This window comes from Cuculus canorus, chromosome 20, assembly GCF_017976375.1.
Source record: "Cuculus canorus isolate bCucCan1 chromosome 20, bCucCan1.pri, whole genome shotgun sequence".
Lineage (NCBI taxonomy): Eukaryota > Metazoa > Chordata > Aves > Cuculiformes > Cuculidae > Cuculus > Cuculus canorus.
Window position 1 is genome coordinate 365,032 of NC_071420.1, and position 17,120 is coordinate 382,151.

Here is a 17,120-nt window from a genome sequence, read left to right on the forward strand (position 1 = left end):
CGATTTGCAACCCTCTGAAGGGAGGTGCTAGAATTGTAATGATGGAAGGTAACATTGAGCCTTTTTTCCTGAACAAGGCCTTATATCCTTGGGAAAGTTGCTTTACCTGTGGCAAAACAGGAACAGAACCCAAGCTGCCTGACACCTCAATTCACACACTATTCAGAAGCCCTTCAATTAAATCAGTCTCGTTACACTTACGTCTTATGGCAAAGTACACAAGAAATGAACGTTGTGAATGCCTCCAGCCTTTTCTGAATGCAATGAGTACCTTTTCTCCAGCTCTGAATCTCCAAAGGTTCCGTTCATCAGCTGATTCGGAGTCCATTTTAAAGTCAAACTATCTGCTGACTGATGAAGGGAGAGATACCCAGGAATTGCCTCCAAGTCATCTTTCTGTTTACAGAAGCAAGAAACAGACAATCCAGGTGACAAAAGTGCACAACTATAACTGTCATGTTCCAGACTTCCTATCCCCCACAAGCTCCAGAGCAGTGCCTCACCTTGACAGCCTAGCTTATATTCTTACCTACACTGCTGACTTCTCAAGTCACAGCTAAGTAGCAGCTGTATTGGCCCAAAACTCATGTACTCACCGGCTGGACTAAGACGTTGTTTTTCCCATACAAGAGGTGTGTTCGGGAATTCTGGTGCAAAGACTCCACATACTCTCTTGCTGAAGCAGCAAACCGATCTTCGGAAGTGCTCCCACTGGAATGTCGTTTCTGGATCTAGCACACATCAAGGCAGATCAGGTAGGGTAGGAATGACTGTACTGGCAGGCCAATAAAAGAACAGTTCTATTCAGACCCATCTCTGTAGAGTGGAACTTCTTTCTGGGGCGATGAGACCTTGCAGAGAAATTACTTGGGCTCTTGCTCCTCCTTGACCAAGACAGCTCAAAATTTCTTGTGAACTACCTGATCTCACCACAACTGTCAAAAGCCACAGAATTTAGCCCTGGATCTCAAACTTTTCCACATCAGATAAAGACGATATTTGGGCCCAAACAGCCTTCTAATCTTTGATAAAGCTTCCATTACAGAATAGAAAAGAAAGGTTGTTCTAAATTTAGATCTCTCTCTCTCCTAGTGTTTTCTTAGTCAACCTGTGCCTTAACTCAGAAATAGTTACACAGTAAATACCTACTCCCAGGGCTGGGCGCTTCGAAGGAGAGTCTTGGCGACTGTGTACTCCATGAATCCGGTGTCGCTGAACAAGCTCGTCTGCTGAAGGGTCTGTCCAATAGTGATCAGCCGTTTTTAGCTTGGTGTACTCCAGAGCACATGGTCCAACTAGGAAAAGAGCCCAAGAGAGAAACCTTCCAAACATAGTCTTATCCTACTGGCCAAGTACTGAAAGGGAGATTTCCTTCCAAAGCCAAGTGAATACTACTGACCACTTAATGATCCTACAGGATCAGCCCATAATATAGAAAATACATATAAAAACATATCAGGTCCTGTTATCTAGGGCTGTGAATTCCTGTGGGACACAATATGCTGCCGCAACAGCATTGGTAGTTACAATCTATTAGCAAGCATTCAGCAAAAAGCCATTCCCATTCTGTTTTCTCATCCAAGTCATTAATAATGAAAACAGATGACTGGTCTTTACTGGTCTTGTAAGAAACAAAACAATATCTTCTATGTTGCTCCATTACAAATAGTTAAACCACATGCTAGGGAGAAAAATCACCTTTTGTAACACTATCCTTATAAAAAGTGTTTTAAGGAACCATTTATTTTCTTTAGCATAAGAAGCAACTTTGCAGGAACTTACCAAGGAGAGAAGCCAGGATTGGGCCACAAACAGGATCTGCCAGTAAAGCTTCTTTTTCATAATATTTACTAGGAATAAAAGACCAGAGTCCAGTTAAAAACATCAGCTGTTATTTTAAAAAGCTCTGACCCCTCCTAGTAGTATAAATCCATTGACTTGAAAAAAACCACACGTTACTGCTTACCCAAAGGAAGCAAAGAGAGAAGGGCAGAGACACTAGACAGGCTGCTCTGAACGGACAATCCCTCCAGCTTTTACTGTGGGCCCCAGCAGCCCAGTGGAAGTCAACTGTGCGTGCCAGGGGAAGCATGAGTGCTGAAGTCATGTTCCAGGTCAGACTTCATATTTAATAACAACTGGGGCCAAATGCTCGCTTCAAGAGAAAAGTCAGACAATTAAGTGACCTATGTTAAAGGGAAGATTTAAGAGTTTAGGGTTCTAAGAGTTTTACCAAGATTGAAAACAGGATCTAGGCTATACATCTGGAGTGCTGTGCATGTAGGGAAGTAGAACACGTTTTCAAAGCCTGGTTTTAGTTACAGTTCCAGCACAAAAATTCCAGCAACAGAATTTTGCTGTGATTATCAAATACACAATGGGCCAATAAGAAAACTGTGTATCTAAACAGCCAGAGACAGGACCAGAGAGATTCAAATCCCATATATCTTTTGAACTTGAAAGGTGGAGGAAAAGCGGTCACCAGGATTACCTAGGAATCACTGATGCATGCATCTCCTCTAAAAGTTCTAATGGAACTTGACTGGCTTACCTACTACTATCATAAAGAAAAAATGTCATGTTGGGTTTGCAGGCCAGGAAGGCTTTTACAACATGGTGTGTCCCAAACTATTTTTAAAGCTCATTAAAATATATTGCACAGAGCATGAAGGGAGCCTTAGAGCAACCAGTTCAATAAACCTGCACTCCAGACTTCTGTATTTAACAAGATGACCATCACCTCCACTTTGGATCCATATTCTACTCCAATCAGCTGTGTAATCTCAGGCAAGTCACTTCCTCTCGATATGCTCATTCTGCCTCATCTGCTTTTGAATTGAGCTCTCGAGAGGCAGGAGCTTGCCTTCTGCTAAATGTGTTTATCCAGGATATTTGATCTGAGGCTTTGAGCACTAATGCAATATGGAGACAAACAATAACTCTCCGCAAGCAATTTTGTCAGTTTTCCACAAAGACCAAGAAATTCACACATTTCTAAACATCCCTTCCATCTATGAGGAATAATCTGGAAACACTGTCAAGAACAACTAAGTACTACAAGTGGTAGCTCTTGCGTTGACCCCAAAGTCTTCCCATCACAGCAGGCAAAGCTGGCTTATAAAACCACATTGCCAAAAGATCAAAACTGTCGTCATCCTCCACTCTCTCTTCCACTAGATGGGGCTCAAACTCTAAACTATCTTCTCTTCCTCAAGCACAGAGGAGCTGAAGGTCTTAAACGTGGAGCATCTGAGCAGTAATGACACAACAATGCATGAGAACAACCCTTATGAAGATGAACCCTTTTTATTCACTAAGTCAGGTTCTCAAAATCCCACACCTGCAATTAAGGATCTGATCCTAACTCATTTAAATGGATGGAGAGACGGTAAAATGAAGATCTACAATGCAACAATTGAGATCAAACTCTCTTGTCATGTCTCAAGTGAATTATGTGGAAAAAGTAATTAAAAAATCCTTGTACCCACGTGTCAGTAGACACTGATACACTGGACTAAAATGCTTTCATTAATGATGTCTTTGGGACACAGCCAAGCCTCCCACTTTCTTCTGTGCACCCAGCTCTCAGAACAAACTGGCGTTAGATATCTCAGAGCAAGTGTTCTCTTTGAACAGTACGAAGACCCTTCTTCCATTCTCTTTCTTTTTAGTGGCAAGATACATCATGAAAATAAAGCTGAGGACAAGGCAAACAGTGGTGCAAACTTGGAAAATACTGCAAGAATAAGTTCCTCTGCCCCAGCTCTCTTCCTTGCTGAGACCCACGGGCATTGGGCAGCCAAGCATTCGTTCCCCCAGCACAGAATTACAACGCACCACTGTGAGCAAATTGTAAAGGCAGTGGGCACAGACATACTCTTCTGGGACCATATCAAGCTTTAGGGTTCCTGCATTTCTCTTCTTAGAGGAAATTCGCCCCACCAGGCCCCTTAGTTCTTCTTTATCAGTTATAGGAGGGTAGGAAGGCACAAAAAGTACAGTTTAGAATCACCTCTTAATGCTTAATGTTAATGGTTCTTAATGCTAATGCTCAAAAGTAGGAAGTGATGATACAATATGTTGTGGAACAGAAAGGACTTGTCTTTTCCTCTTAAAGAGTCCCTGTGGATTACATCCATAAAGCATTAATACTTTTCACTGGTTTTACATTGGAAGATTCACTTTACACAAAACTTGAATTTTCTAAAAAGGAAACATGAATAAAAAACTTTTTCTCACAGCCCCAAGTGTTTACGTCATTAACTCCTCCTGCTGCAAACTCATTTCCTCTTCTTTTATCTATAAGGGGCATTTTCTTCCCCAACAGCCTAAAATTCCAAAGGATTATTCTTAACTAATGTAAGTGAATTAAGCACTCCTGACCTCTTAGAAGACACTTCTATCCCACTAAGTTGCTAGGTCCTGCTAGAATCTGGGCATGTAATAACTACTGAAACCTAAGGTGCCCAAGTGAGTGGAGAGAATCAGGGCTTCACATACTTCCACATGTGTTACTCTCTATGGTAGCACTGCTCAATATTGCCAACTTTAGAAATAGGTCTAAAAATTCTTTATAAATTGCAAGTTAGGTTTTTAGGTGATTTCTGGAAAGCTGTATGGCTGTTAACAGGTTTTTGTTAAAGTGTGAAACATGTCAATGATTCAAAACAAATATACAATTTCTTCTAAATCTCGTTGTATCTGGTTTTCTTTCTACTAGAAGTTTGCATCACAGAAGTTCAAAGATGACTTTTGATTAAATCCCTTGTTGTAGATACCCAACACATCAGTCCAACAAATCCCTATGCTTCTGATTCTTTCCTTACCTGCAGTTATCAACAATATACTGCACAATTTTGTCGAGTACTTTCTCAATCAGCGCTGTTCGAACCCAGATGTGTTTGATGGCCTGAGGTGTCAGGACAGGAGTTTTGCTTGTAGTTGACCCCTGCCTCTTGAGGGGTTCCTGCCCATTTAGCTGATTTTTCCTGCAAAAGGAGATAAAGTGAAAGCAGTCAGAATTCAAATTCTTCTTCTCACAGAAAGCTCTCCAGTCAAAGACAGTGTGGAGAGGTATTGGAATATACCTCATATATCTGACAAATGCGTATCTATACACGAGCTCTCTACAAGCCTGTGTTTGCACTCATTGCCACTGTGGTGCAGAGTTTTAGTCAGTCCATCAGAGATCACGGCTGTAATGATTTAAGATGCTTCAGTTCCAACTTAAAAATAGGAGAAGTCCGTAAAGATTATCTAATTCACAGACAGATGCTCAATAGCTCTAAAAAAAGCCCTCCAGCAGGCCTGTGTTAGGTATGTCGGACTAGGTAGTCACCTACCAAAAATATCCTTTCTGCTTCTGGAGTTTTAGGAAAAGCCCAGCATTTGAGCTCTTCCCAAACTCCCACATACCAGGCTGAAAGGAATAGCTGTTAATTCCTTGCAAACCATACACCCCAGAAGAGTAAAAAAAACAACAAAATGCTACGTTGAACAAAAACTGATGAACAGAAGTTTGCTTCTTATCAAAGAAAGCTTCTCTCTTAGTTGAGAAAGCCACAGGGAGGATGTAAAAAGACTCTTGGATGTAAAAAGAAGATTCTTATCTCCCAGCTTTGCCTGGTACCTTCAGACTGAATCTAGTTGTGACCCCAAGAAGGCATCAGATATTCCCACTGAGAAGCATGGTGCAGAAGCATCGTGCAGGACCTGCGATAACGTAGTCGGAGCTTTTTCAAGGACCTCCTGCCATACCATCACCAGGCAGTGCTTGGGCACAGGCCCATCTTTTCATTCTCTCTGTAAAGCACCATATATAGCTGTAACGTAGTCTGTGCTGGTGTCTTGGCAGTGAGATCCTATCTCCTACCACCTAAAGCATGACAACAAGACAACTATGAGATAAGCAACAGCAAACTGAGAAATTCAAAGTATAGCAAATTAGCATCCAAAGCCAGCAGGAAGCTTGCTTACAGCCAAGACCTCCTGCTTGTTCCTACAGCATAAACCAGCCCAGCAACACGTCCACCTCAGAAACCAGGAGCTTAACGCTGCCTTTTTGTGTCGGGATGGCAAGCTGGCTATACGAAACAGGCTGCTCAGGATGGTGGTCTCTGAACCACCCAGCTGTCATTCCTTTCCGTGGAGCTATCTGCTGCCCAGAAAATCTACTTGACACTAGTCCAATGAGGGACAGCGGCATGTTGAGTGCCAGGCACACTGTGCGACAGTGTTTCACTGCATGAATAGGATGGTACTTTCCTCTGTAGACTGCAGATGGCCATGCAATTAAATTGCTTCTGCAATTGCATGCCACTGCCCAGCTTCCCGTGGCTGCAGCCGAAATTCGCATCATCCCACAGAGCAGTTTTATGCCTTCTCAACACAACACATGCTCTTATTCACACTGGGTGTCCTGCCATGGTGAGCATCCACCTCGCATCCATTGACTACTCATGTCCAAAACATATTTTCACACTGACTATAATGTTTCCTTCACTTCTTGGTGGCACTGACACAAATTACCACTTGTCACTGTTCAGATAATCAATGGCCTGAACAGATTTGGAACCAGAGACTGATTTTGAAGGTGGATGTGATGCCTAGAGCTTTCCAGGTTCTAAAAGGTGACCCACAAAAAGCAAAGTGAGTTTGTTCTCTCTGTTTCTCTTTCCTGCTGCCTAGCAAAGTAGCTGCAATGTGAATTTGTGTTCCCTTCTTCCCTACCTGCGGCATGAGTTATGCAAGACAAAATGCCAACACTGCTCCATACTGAATATCTAACACACAACAAGCAACAAGCCACAACACACAATTTTATAAAGTAGTACTAGCCACCCAGCAATCCCTGTGACAGCACTGGTGGGGCACCGCATCCTCTCCTAAAATAACACAACTGAGCCACATGTCTATAGCATAGTTGGTGGTGAAGCTATGCAAGCCCTGCCATGGACAGGACAACATCTCATGAGGGGTCCGTACTCCTTCATTAGGGAATATAACACAGCTGCAGGAGAAAGGTAAGCCTCAAAACTGAGCACTGGGAGGACTTCCTACCTCTGCACAGTACTGCAGGCTTGCCTTGGCTTTCTGTACACTGCACAGTGTAAGACTAACCTTAATTTCTTTCCCAGCAAACCTGCCCCTTAAAATAGCAAAAAAGTAGGTTCAGTTTTGTCCTAATCAGGAGAGAAACCCTGACGTCTTCAACAATCTGCAGCAGAAAATCCATGTTGTCAAATGACCTTGTTCTTTGACAGCCCTTGGGTCCCCTTTTCAGGAAAGTTTTCAAAGATGGAATACAAGAATTGGGTGCTGTCTTGAGCAAGATCTATGATTCCTCTCTACACTTACCCAGCCCCCCCATCCTCTGTTAGGGCACAACAGAACCTCTACAAGCCAACATGCGTGCAGTGACAGCCCTGAGACAAGAAACACACAACACCACTAATATCAGGGGAATTGAAATGTGTTTAATTGCATCCTAAACATGGGACTTCCTTAAGCCACAGGCTCAGGAGCAATTAGAATGCTACAGTACTTCTTTCATTTTATACGTTCAACAAAGTCCACCCTCTGTAGTATTTCCTGATAACACTCTCTTTGCTGTGTGTATTTCCTACAGCACGTAAAATCTGTGGTTGTTAATAGCTGAAAAACACACAAAATTTCTCTAAGAGAAACCACAGGTTTTTAGCTCATTTGCTCCTTTCTGTCAGAGGACACAGACAAAGGTCTCTGGTGGTAGAGCTGGGTTCATGTTGGCTCTTAACTGAGGAGGAAGGCTGGGGAATTCTCAGCAGAAAGCATCCTTCTTCACAACATTTAAAAAACTAAAATTAATAAAATCTCAGTCTATGTCAGTAGGCACACAATTAAAAAATGTATCAAAAATAGATAAGTCCCTGTTATAAACTACATAGCAAAGTCTGATAATTTGAAGTCTAATAAAGATAAATGCCAGAAAATTACAGAGAAATGTAGGAATGAGTGCTAATTTAAACAACTGTCAATAGACACAATGAAGTCAAGCTCTCTTGACAAAGACCTTCATACAGCAAGAGGATCAAGACACAAGTCCTACAATGTTCAAAGACCTCTTACAGCTTCGCAGTGCCACCGCACTACCATCCACAAACAGAATGTAAAAATCCCATTCTGAGTTTACAGAACGCTCATCCCACAGGCTCACACACTGTCACTCCAGCAGCAGAATCATGTGGAAAATTTTACTTGCACTACTCACCACCAGTAAAAAGTTTAGGAGTTTTGGCAATCCCAAGACCTTGATTCCAGCACAAATTCAGCTGTGCTCATGTCCAGTGTGTACTTAACTGCTTTCCTATAATAAGTCTCTCACTGCTGACTGCCTCTTCTTGAGTTCATCCTTCCTCCTATCATTCTTTGTATCCACTAACTGAACTATTTCTACCAGAATAACCCAAAATTTTGTGATATTTGTTTGGCAAGGAGCACGCCAAGACAGCTTTTCCAGTTCTTCAGTTCCTCTTGCCACCCACATCCCTTCCCACCAACACTTCAAACTGGCCCACCACACCCTGACTGCAAGCACACTCTAAAATCATCTGTTATTATTCACTATTGTTGCTCTGTGTGGGCTGGATGTGCCAATCCGCTATACTGAGAAGAAAAGCAAAACACCAAAGACTCAATTCCCAATCTCTGCCCCTTTGCTAGCCGTCAGGTTGATCAAACAAAAACATTTGTCTTCTGATTGGAGAAGCAAAGCTTTAACAATCAGGGCCAAGACAGAACCCTTTCCATTTACCAAGCAGTCTCTGTACTCTCCTCACGCTGCACACTTGGTATACAGTTTGCTGATACACAGATCTTGGTCTCACCTGCTTTCTACCTGCTGCAGCAGATCCTGCACTTTCTTGCATATGTCTCCAGCTATAGCATATGTCTTGCCAACTTTGGTGAACAGAGCAGCCACCTTGTCAGTCCGCAGGAACCCGGCAGCCCTGCGCTTCAGCATGTGCAGGAGACACACCTCCACAACACCTGCAAGAAAAGGAAGGGGATAGGGTTAGGGGTACTGCCGTCTCCCCTTCAGTGAAAACCATCTAAGGCCCTCTGGTCAGGAGAATGGAACAGGGGGGAGCCATACAGACAGACTAGAGTACAAAATCAGATGATGCCAGCAGCTGTCTAATCTGCAACAAGCAGCACCATATAAGTTATGAGACTACGGTATACTCGGAAACCTACAGGATAGGTTATGTATCAGGAGAGTTAAAGTTGCTTTCGTTATGTGTTTCACTGTTTAACACAGCATATTCAAGACAAAACCACAAACAGCTTCTAGAGTACCACTGCCTCCAGATCTCTCATTACATGGTGACTAATACAAAAGAGAGAAGAGAGACCTACAAGAACCAAAGTCAGAGTGACACTTTCTTCAGAACACATATAACCCTGAGCATCACAGTCCAGCAAGGTCACAGAGGAGCTGGGTTTTTGCGCTTGTTTTTTTGTTTGCGTTTTTATTCCTGAACTCTGAAACACATTCCATTGAGAGAAGTGGACCTCTGAGCTGGCTGGGTGGAGAAGCTTGGTTGGTTTACTGTGTTATTAATAGAAGGGAACACGTCAAACACAGCAGCATGATGGCAGGCTGGAAATGGACTCTGCGGGGAAGTGGTACAATGCTGATGCTTTCCACTCACCTAAATTATGGGAAAGACATTTTCTTTCTGGTGAGAACAGGGAAGACTGGAGACTTCTAACATCAGCCTGCTCAGTCCTCCCTCTCTTTCTTAACATTAAGAACAACCAGATTAACAGCAGTGAAGTTAAATGTCACCATGGGATATTTCAGTTTGCTCTCAGGTGATGAGCGGTCTACAGTTTGCAGCTGCTTCAGGCTCTCTGCTACTCACACCCAGGTGACACTGGCTTTGTCACTTCGAACACAATTACAAATAGCAACACCTGTAACGAACTCCCTCCCCGACTCAGACAGGCTCTGTGATTTAAAGTGCTTCAAACACCTCAGTCAAGGTATGTTATGGACATCCACGTTCTAGCTTAGATCCACGGGCGAGCTCCTAAAACTTTTTCAGGTCTTTGCATTAGTAACAAAGACCTCCAGGGTAAGATGCCCATCTATGGAGCTACTGTGGTTCTTCATGTAGTAGGATGCAGACCCCACAGAAGGAGCAGCCATGGGCTACAGGATCTTTTAAGGAATGACCTGCAGCTCAGACTTGGTTAGGAGATAAAGAACAAAGTGACAGACCTTAGGAAAAGACAGCAACACCTGTGACTGGTACAAAGTTACCCTGTAATCACTTAGGAGTCCTGCAGAGGGACCAGCTGGGTCACTTGCTGGACCAAAAGCATACGGAAAACTATTGGAAAACAAAAAGGAAACTGAACAATTCTGCTAAAGGAAGATAATCCCCTCCCAAAGCACAGGAGATCACTACAAGACAACAAAGTCATAGAACCTTGTAAGACAGACTCATATTCAAGCAGAGCCCCTTGCCTAGCTTTGGAGAGAAAGATTAAAAGGCCTATGAACTGAGAAGAAAACATAACACTACTATAGCCTAAGGGGGAACAGAGATGCAGCCCAGACCTACAGCTCTAACAGATCCATCTGTGAAGTTCATTTTGCAGCCCTTACTGTAACATGCTGATTGTCACCAGTAAAAGATCGCACTGCACTCTTTCAGCCTTGCAGGACTGCACATCGGGAATCTAACTAGCTCTCATTTAAACTGTTGCAGGAAAAAGAAACCAGAGAAATACAAATAAAACCAACAAAATACCAAAAAAAGCACCTTCCCTGTCTACCAGCTTTTAGATAAGACTGCAGATGACTCATCCACTCAACACTGTCCATGAAAGGATACGAAAGAGAACAGACCAATTCATACACAGGGAGGGGGAAAACCCAATGTTATCTGCAAGGTGTGCACTCACCAAAACCCACACAGGCACCAAAGGGTCTGAGTTCAGCATTTGAGCGATGCTCTCCTGTGTGTAATGACAACAGGCAGTCCTGCAGTGAACTGCAGTTAGAATTGCCACATTTAATTTTTGTTAGTAGTAACAAATGGTATTCTATCTGCTCTCATACCCCTTGCATCTCTCCTGAGATTCAGCAGCTAATTTGGACAGAAGGCAGTGTTTTGTTGCACTTTAAGCCCACTATTGTCAGGTGCTGAGCATTTCCTGAAGACTCTCACTCCTTACAATACTTAATGGGCTCCAAATACCTGGAGTTCTGCATTCAATACTAGAGTCCTCAGCACAGGAAGGACATTGATCTGTTAGAATCCAAAGAAGGCCAAGAAGATGATCCAAGGGCTGGAGCACCTCCCATATCAGGACAGGCTGAGAGAGTTGGGGTTGTTCAACCTAGAGAAGAGAATGCTCCGGAGAGACATTAGAGAGTGTCCCAGTATTTAAGGGAGGGCCTACAGAAAAGCTGGCGAGGGGCTCTTGATCAGGGAGTGCAGCAACAGGATGAGGGGAAACGGGTTTAAGCTGGAAGAGTAGAGATTGAAATCAGACACGAGGAAATGTTTTCCTGTGATAGTGGGGAGGCCCTGGCCCAGGTGGCCCAGAGAAGTTGTACCTGCCCCACCCCCGGAGGTATTCAAGGCCAGGTTGGATGCAGCTTTGAGCAACCTGATCCAGTAGAAGATGTCCCTGCCCATGGCAGTGGGGTTGGAATTGGATAGGCTTTAAGGTCCCTTGCAGCCCAAATCACTGTACAATTATATTATTCTGAATTCCAAGATAACTGAAAGCCAGCACTGGAGAAGACCTATCCTCACTGCTCAGTCCCTGAAAACTAACTTAAGTCCCAGACAAGACCGAATGGTGCACAGAGACACCTCCTGCATTTATCTAGCCCAGATGCTATGGAAGCTGGGAGATCGCAGAATGAGTCCTTATTGCACAGCATTAGTAAAACCGTCCCCTTCATCTCCAACACTGCTACCCTCTTTCTCGCTTTGCCAGATTGAAGAATGACCTACTGAATGAACAAAAAAAATTGAGAAGCATTTATGAGGTATTAACAACTTCACATTTTGTGTCTTATCACTCTGGAAAAATGGAAACCCTACTTGGCTTCCTGCTATCACATCCTTACTACAGCAATTAACCTAATGCTGTTCAGAAAGATGCACTAGGAAAACAAACTGGAAATGAGCTGTGGGATAACCATCACACTATTCCACTTTCAATTGTGAAGGCAGAAATGTCTTTAAGCTATGTAACATTAGACAAAATCTGACAGAAGCTAAAATTTCCATGGAAAGCCCAAATTTCCCTATGGGACAGCCAGTGGGATTAAATATTGATGGCTTGAAGAGTTGGGATTGTTAATTTTTAATGATTTTTAGCAAGACACAACTAACATGAGTGAGTAAAGCCAAGTCTTCTAATTGTATACCCTGAACTCATTCTCTGTAAAACAGAAAAGTCAGCATTCTCTCTTCTCTTTCTTAGTCCTTAATTTATTTAGGCTGCAATTTCTTCAGAATAAATTTGATATTTTCCCTTATCACACAACCTGAATGAGAACCACCACAACTGAAACCCCAATCTCACCTTAAAATGGAACAAGAGACACGTACGATCTTAACAGTCTCTTTAAGCTGCCTAACTGGTAAAATGTCACATAAATGGTGTCGGCAAGCACGCCAAAAGCACAGGATCATGATGCTCTGGGCTGTGACCAGCTTCTTTCAATGCACGAACAACAGGGGCAATTCAAATAAACACTGGAAAACCCTCCACACACACAGCCATCCTCCAGTAAATGAGTAACTCAGGAGATTGATGAGCCCTGCAGAAAGCAGTACGGCTGGCATAAATGAAAGAGTATGTCTCATGTGCTTACTGATAATGAAGGACTTGAGGTTTTCTTCTGTTCTGTTGCTGGGTTTTCTTTTTTTTTTTCTTTTAATAAATAAGAGCATTTGAGCACTCGCAGCATTCAATTGATGCCTTTAGCACAGATGCTCGTGCCATGCAAATCCCCAGCTCCTTCCATTTCCAAGGCAAACGGTCGAAGTTGCTGTTGCGTTAGGAAGTACACAACAGAAATACAGCCATGCCGTTCCATGTCGCTGTAACCCAAATACACCTCATCGAGTAGTACAAGGTGTTCAAATACTTCTATATCCACGATCTCTCTGAAAAAATACCGATTCCCCTTTCTTTGTGATCCCTCATTTAACTGCTTATTACCTTCCAATTTCACTTTAAAAAGCACCGACAAACTGCTGTTCAGATGGATGGAGTATCCTACACTAAAAAGCCTAGTTATTACTTTCTGGATTAGACTAAGGTCCCATTGCACCAAGCACTCTATAAACACACACTGAGAGACTGAAACACACAGATAAGACTGATAAAACACAGAAGAAAGCTTTTGTACTCCTGTTGTGCATCTCAGGACATGAGCTTGATTGCATCAAATCAGGCTGCTGAGCAGCAAGTCTGGCACTGTCCACTCCAAACTACTGCCTCAGAAGAGAACCAATCCCTTGCTTTCTCACTCATACTAGGCACAAAACCCTAAGTGCAGCACTATTCCCTAAAAGGAGGGCCAGGACACATGGGCACATCCCTGCTTGACTCTCTCAGCACTCAGCTTACACCAGGAAACATCTACTGCAATCAGTGGACATCTCTGGGTGGCAAAGGCAATACCTCCCACACCAGGACAGACTGAGAGGTTGTTCAGCCTGGAGAAGAGAAGGCTCTAGGGAGACCTTAGAGCAGCTTCCAGTACTGAAAGGGGCTCCAGGAAAGCTGGGGAGGGGTGTTTTCTCAAGGAGTTCAGGGATAGGATGAGGGGGAACAGTTTTAAGCTGGAAGAGGGGAGATTTAGATTAGATACTAGGAAGAAATTCTTCACTGAGGGTGGTGAGGCACTGGCACAGGTTGCCCAGAGAAGTCGTGGCTGCCCAATCCCTGGAGGTGTTCAAGGTCAGGGTGGATGGACTTTGAAAAACCTGATCCAGTGGAAGCTTTGAACTGGATGGGCTTTAAAACCCCTTCTTACCCAAACCATTCTGTGATTCTCTGCCCGTGGCCTTAGACAAGCAGGAGCCCAGCTGATGACATTTCTGCAAGCAGGGCTCTTCCTACTCAAAGGAAGAGGGAGCATCTGTGCATCTAATACAGAAGCAGCAGCGGGGGCGAGCGCTGTTTGGTTGCCCGTGGGGTTTTGCAAGGCCAGGTAAAGCGGCATGGGAAGAACAAAGAGTGATGACAGCATGGGGATGTTCTTCACATCACAGTCACAGATCCTGTCTAGCAACCATCAAAACAACTCTTAATCCAGCTACTGTTTTGCTCTGTCTTTCAATTAGAAATAAAGAAAATTAAAAACAAAAAGCAGCTTTCAGGATGCCTGAAGCAATGCAGCAATAATTGGCTCCAAATCTTAAATGAAGCAACCTGCTTTTAAAAATAACTGCAAAGAAGTGCGTTGCTGTTGCTTTGGAAACAGGCTCTCTCTTCACCTTCACCATTGTTTTTTTTCTTTCTTTAAAACAATAAAATATTAATGAAACAAATTTAGTGAAAAGCACAGCAGGCACAGCTTTAATTATTAATAAATGTTGCAGCTTCCATAGAGGGCAATTTCCACAGTGACTGTTCCTAAAGCCCCAATATTTAATTAGTCCACTGTGACATTTCTCATCACAAGGAGCTGGCATAACATCAGTACCCAATTGACTGTGATACATGTGTAGTGGTTATTTGCAGGGGAGACACACTGGAATTAGGTGCTGGATTGCCTCAAAACACACGTCCCATGGAACAAGAGATTAATGCACCATGTCCAGTTCCTGGTGTAAGGCACCCCAAGATCTGGGTTCAGGTTGTAGATCCAGCCTTTGTGACCTCCAAGGCACTTTGTTCTCCTCTACTGCAGCCACAGACTGAGTCCAACACCACTATCTGTCCCCAGCACTTCTCTCCAGGCTCCTTCATACAAGGGCATTATTGCAAATAGCTAACTGACTTGACTTCACGTCTGACCTCATCTGCATCAGCTTTCAAACACACAGCAACTTTCATCCAGTTAAACTACAAAACACTGGAGGAGGACAGTACATCTTCCAGCACAACTGCCCTCCCGTTCCCACCCAGGGGACCATACAGATGTCACCGATGCACCACAGCAAGCGGCACAAAGCTTCCCAGCACAAGAATTAGAGATCAGCAGCTTGGAAGAGGCATGGGGGCTCTTTGCTGTGTGTCTGTCCTACAGCAGATCTGGATTCCACAGCATCTTGTCACATCACCCATCACCACATATGTTCTCCTGCACGTGCACACACATGGCCAAGCTCAATCAAAAGGGAGACTTTAATGCATACTCTTGAACAAGCTTGTGGAAGAGTCTTTGAAAAGACATGAGAGGACTTTGACAGTGTTGCTTAAGTGGCTATAGAGAGAAAGCATTTGAGGACATCTCCTTAGCTCCACTTACCTTTTCTCTCCTTGTTTCTCTTCTGTTTTAAATCAACCACAAAAATTAGATTTCTATTTTCTAAGCATTGGATTGAAACAATAAAAGCACACCTTTTTATGATGACATAAACCAGCATTTACAAACTCTTCTTCCTGAAAACCTCCATGCCTCCCCAAGAAAGTCTCTTCTCTGCACAGGAGGGCCTCCACAAACCCACTGCTGTGCAGTTAGGTTGCTCATGCTTCTTGCATTCTGGTAATCTGCAAGGGGATTAGTATTGTTCCTTTGCCATCTCTTGGATTTAAATAAATTCTCTGTGTCAGGCTCCCAACACTCATCTTATAGGCTTGTGGGAATAGGTGAAAACAAACTGAACTAACTCATCTGCCCAGAACATAATAGAACCCTCCCCTATTGTTTTGCTGGACAGTGTCAGAAATGACAAGAAATTGTAACAGAACACAAAGTTTGATGCACACACACTCCCCTTCCCATTAGCAAACAATTTCTAAAATTAGTTTAAATCAATACAGGTTATGGATTACAACCACACTCGGAGACACATGCATAAAACCCAACCAGCATGCAATAGAGACATCAAGAACACAGAGTAGAGCTGGGGAGTGGGAAAAAATAATTGAGACAGAGAACTGTTTTGGGAGAAGAGAGCTGGAGGGTTCAATAAATCAGGTTTCTGCAAACCTGCTTTTGATTCCTCAAAACTAAATAAAAGTAGGTAATCCCCCTGGAGCTGCAAAACTGCTGAACACGAAGCTCGGATCTCTAAAAGCACACAAAACATTTTAGGGGTGATAGTTAGAAGAATCTTTGGAACAAGAAAATGAAGTTATTTACCTGTTTTAAAGAAAATGAACCATTTCTCCCATTTTGGAATCTAACACTCCAAAAAGACATAAAGAGATGGAGATGTAGGTGTTTCTGGAGGAAGTGATAACATCAGATAGACATCAGCATGGAGTTTTGTGCACAAACAGGTAGTTGGCACCCACGTACGTATGCTTTTATTTATATGTATGCATGCACTCTGGCAAATAACTACTATGAGCTTTCTGAGCACAACACAATGTCATCCTGAGCCTCCCTACTGTCACTATAATTACAACAATACATACATACAAAAACTGAACACCGAAAAGCACAGATATTCTTTACATATAGATTGGAAAAGCAGCACTGCATTTGGAATAAATCAACATAGCTCTGGTAATTCCATTGTACGCTTCTGCTGACAGCAGCCATCTAAAAATTCATTAACTCCAGCCAGTTTTGAGGAACATCCCCTGCAGTAGCCACACCTGAATTTAATTAAGTGCAGATATGTTATTGATTTACAGTCTAAATAATCACGGTCCCCAATAAACTTTGGATAAAGACACTTTTTTTGTGACTTCAACAAGGCTGCTTCTTGCAGAGTCAGGTGAACAAGCTCAGTTTTCTCCTTTTTTGCCTTTATGAAAATCTTGACATGACTCAATGGAGTGTGAAATAAGACAGCTCTATAGATGGGGCTGGAAGGGTGGTAAGCAGAGAATGGAAGGCCCATGGAAAGATTATTTATAGGATTTATTTAGCAGATGAGTTTTTCCTTTGACAGGAAGAAATACGACAGCTAAATACTTGT

At 43.0% G+C, this 17,120-nt stretch overlaps 1 protein-coding gene across 7 annotated transcripts in view; it reads right to left on the reverse strand.

The window, feature by feature from the left end:
• SGSM2 (small G protein signaling modulator 2) overlaps positions 1-17,120 on the reverse strand; it is a 62,458-nt gene that overhangs the window by 24,605 nt on the left and 20,733 nt on the right. For all 7 annotated transcript variants that reach the window (XM_054085019.1, XM_054085020.1, XM_054085018.1 and 4 more), the window contains 6 exons: positions 8,865-9,027; positions 4,827-4,988; positions 1,783-1,850; positions 1,150-1,295; positions 597-731; positions 272-396 (listed from right to left, as the gene is read on the reverse strand). In XM_054085019.1, the coding sequence (XP_053940994.1) occupies positions 272-396; positions 597-731; positions 1,150-1,295; positions 1,783-1,850; positions 4,827-4,988; positions 8,865-9,027 (799 nt within the window). The remainder of the gene's footprint in view (positions 1-271; positions 397-596; positions 732-1,149; positions 1,296-1,782; positions 1,851-4,826; positions 4,989-8,864; positions 9,028-17,120) is intronic.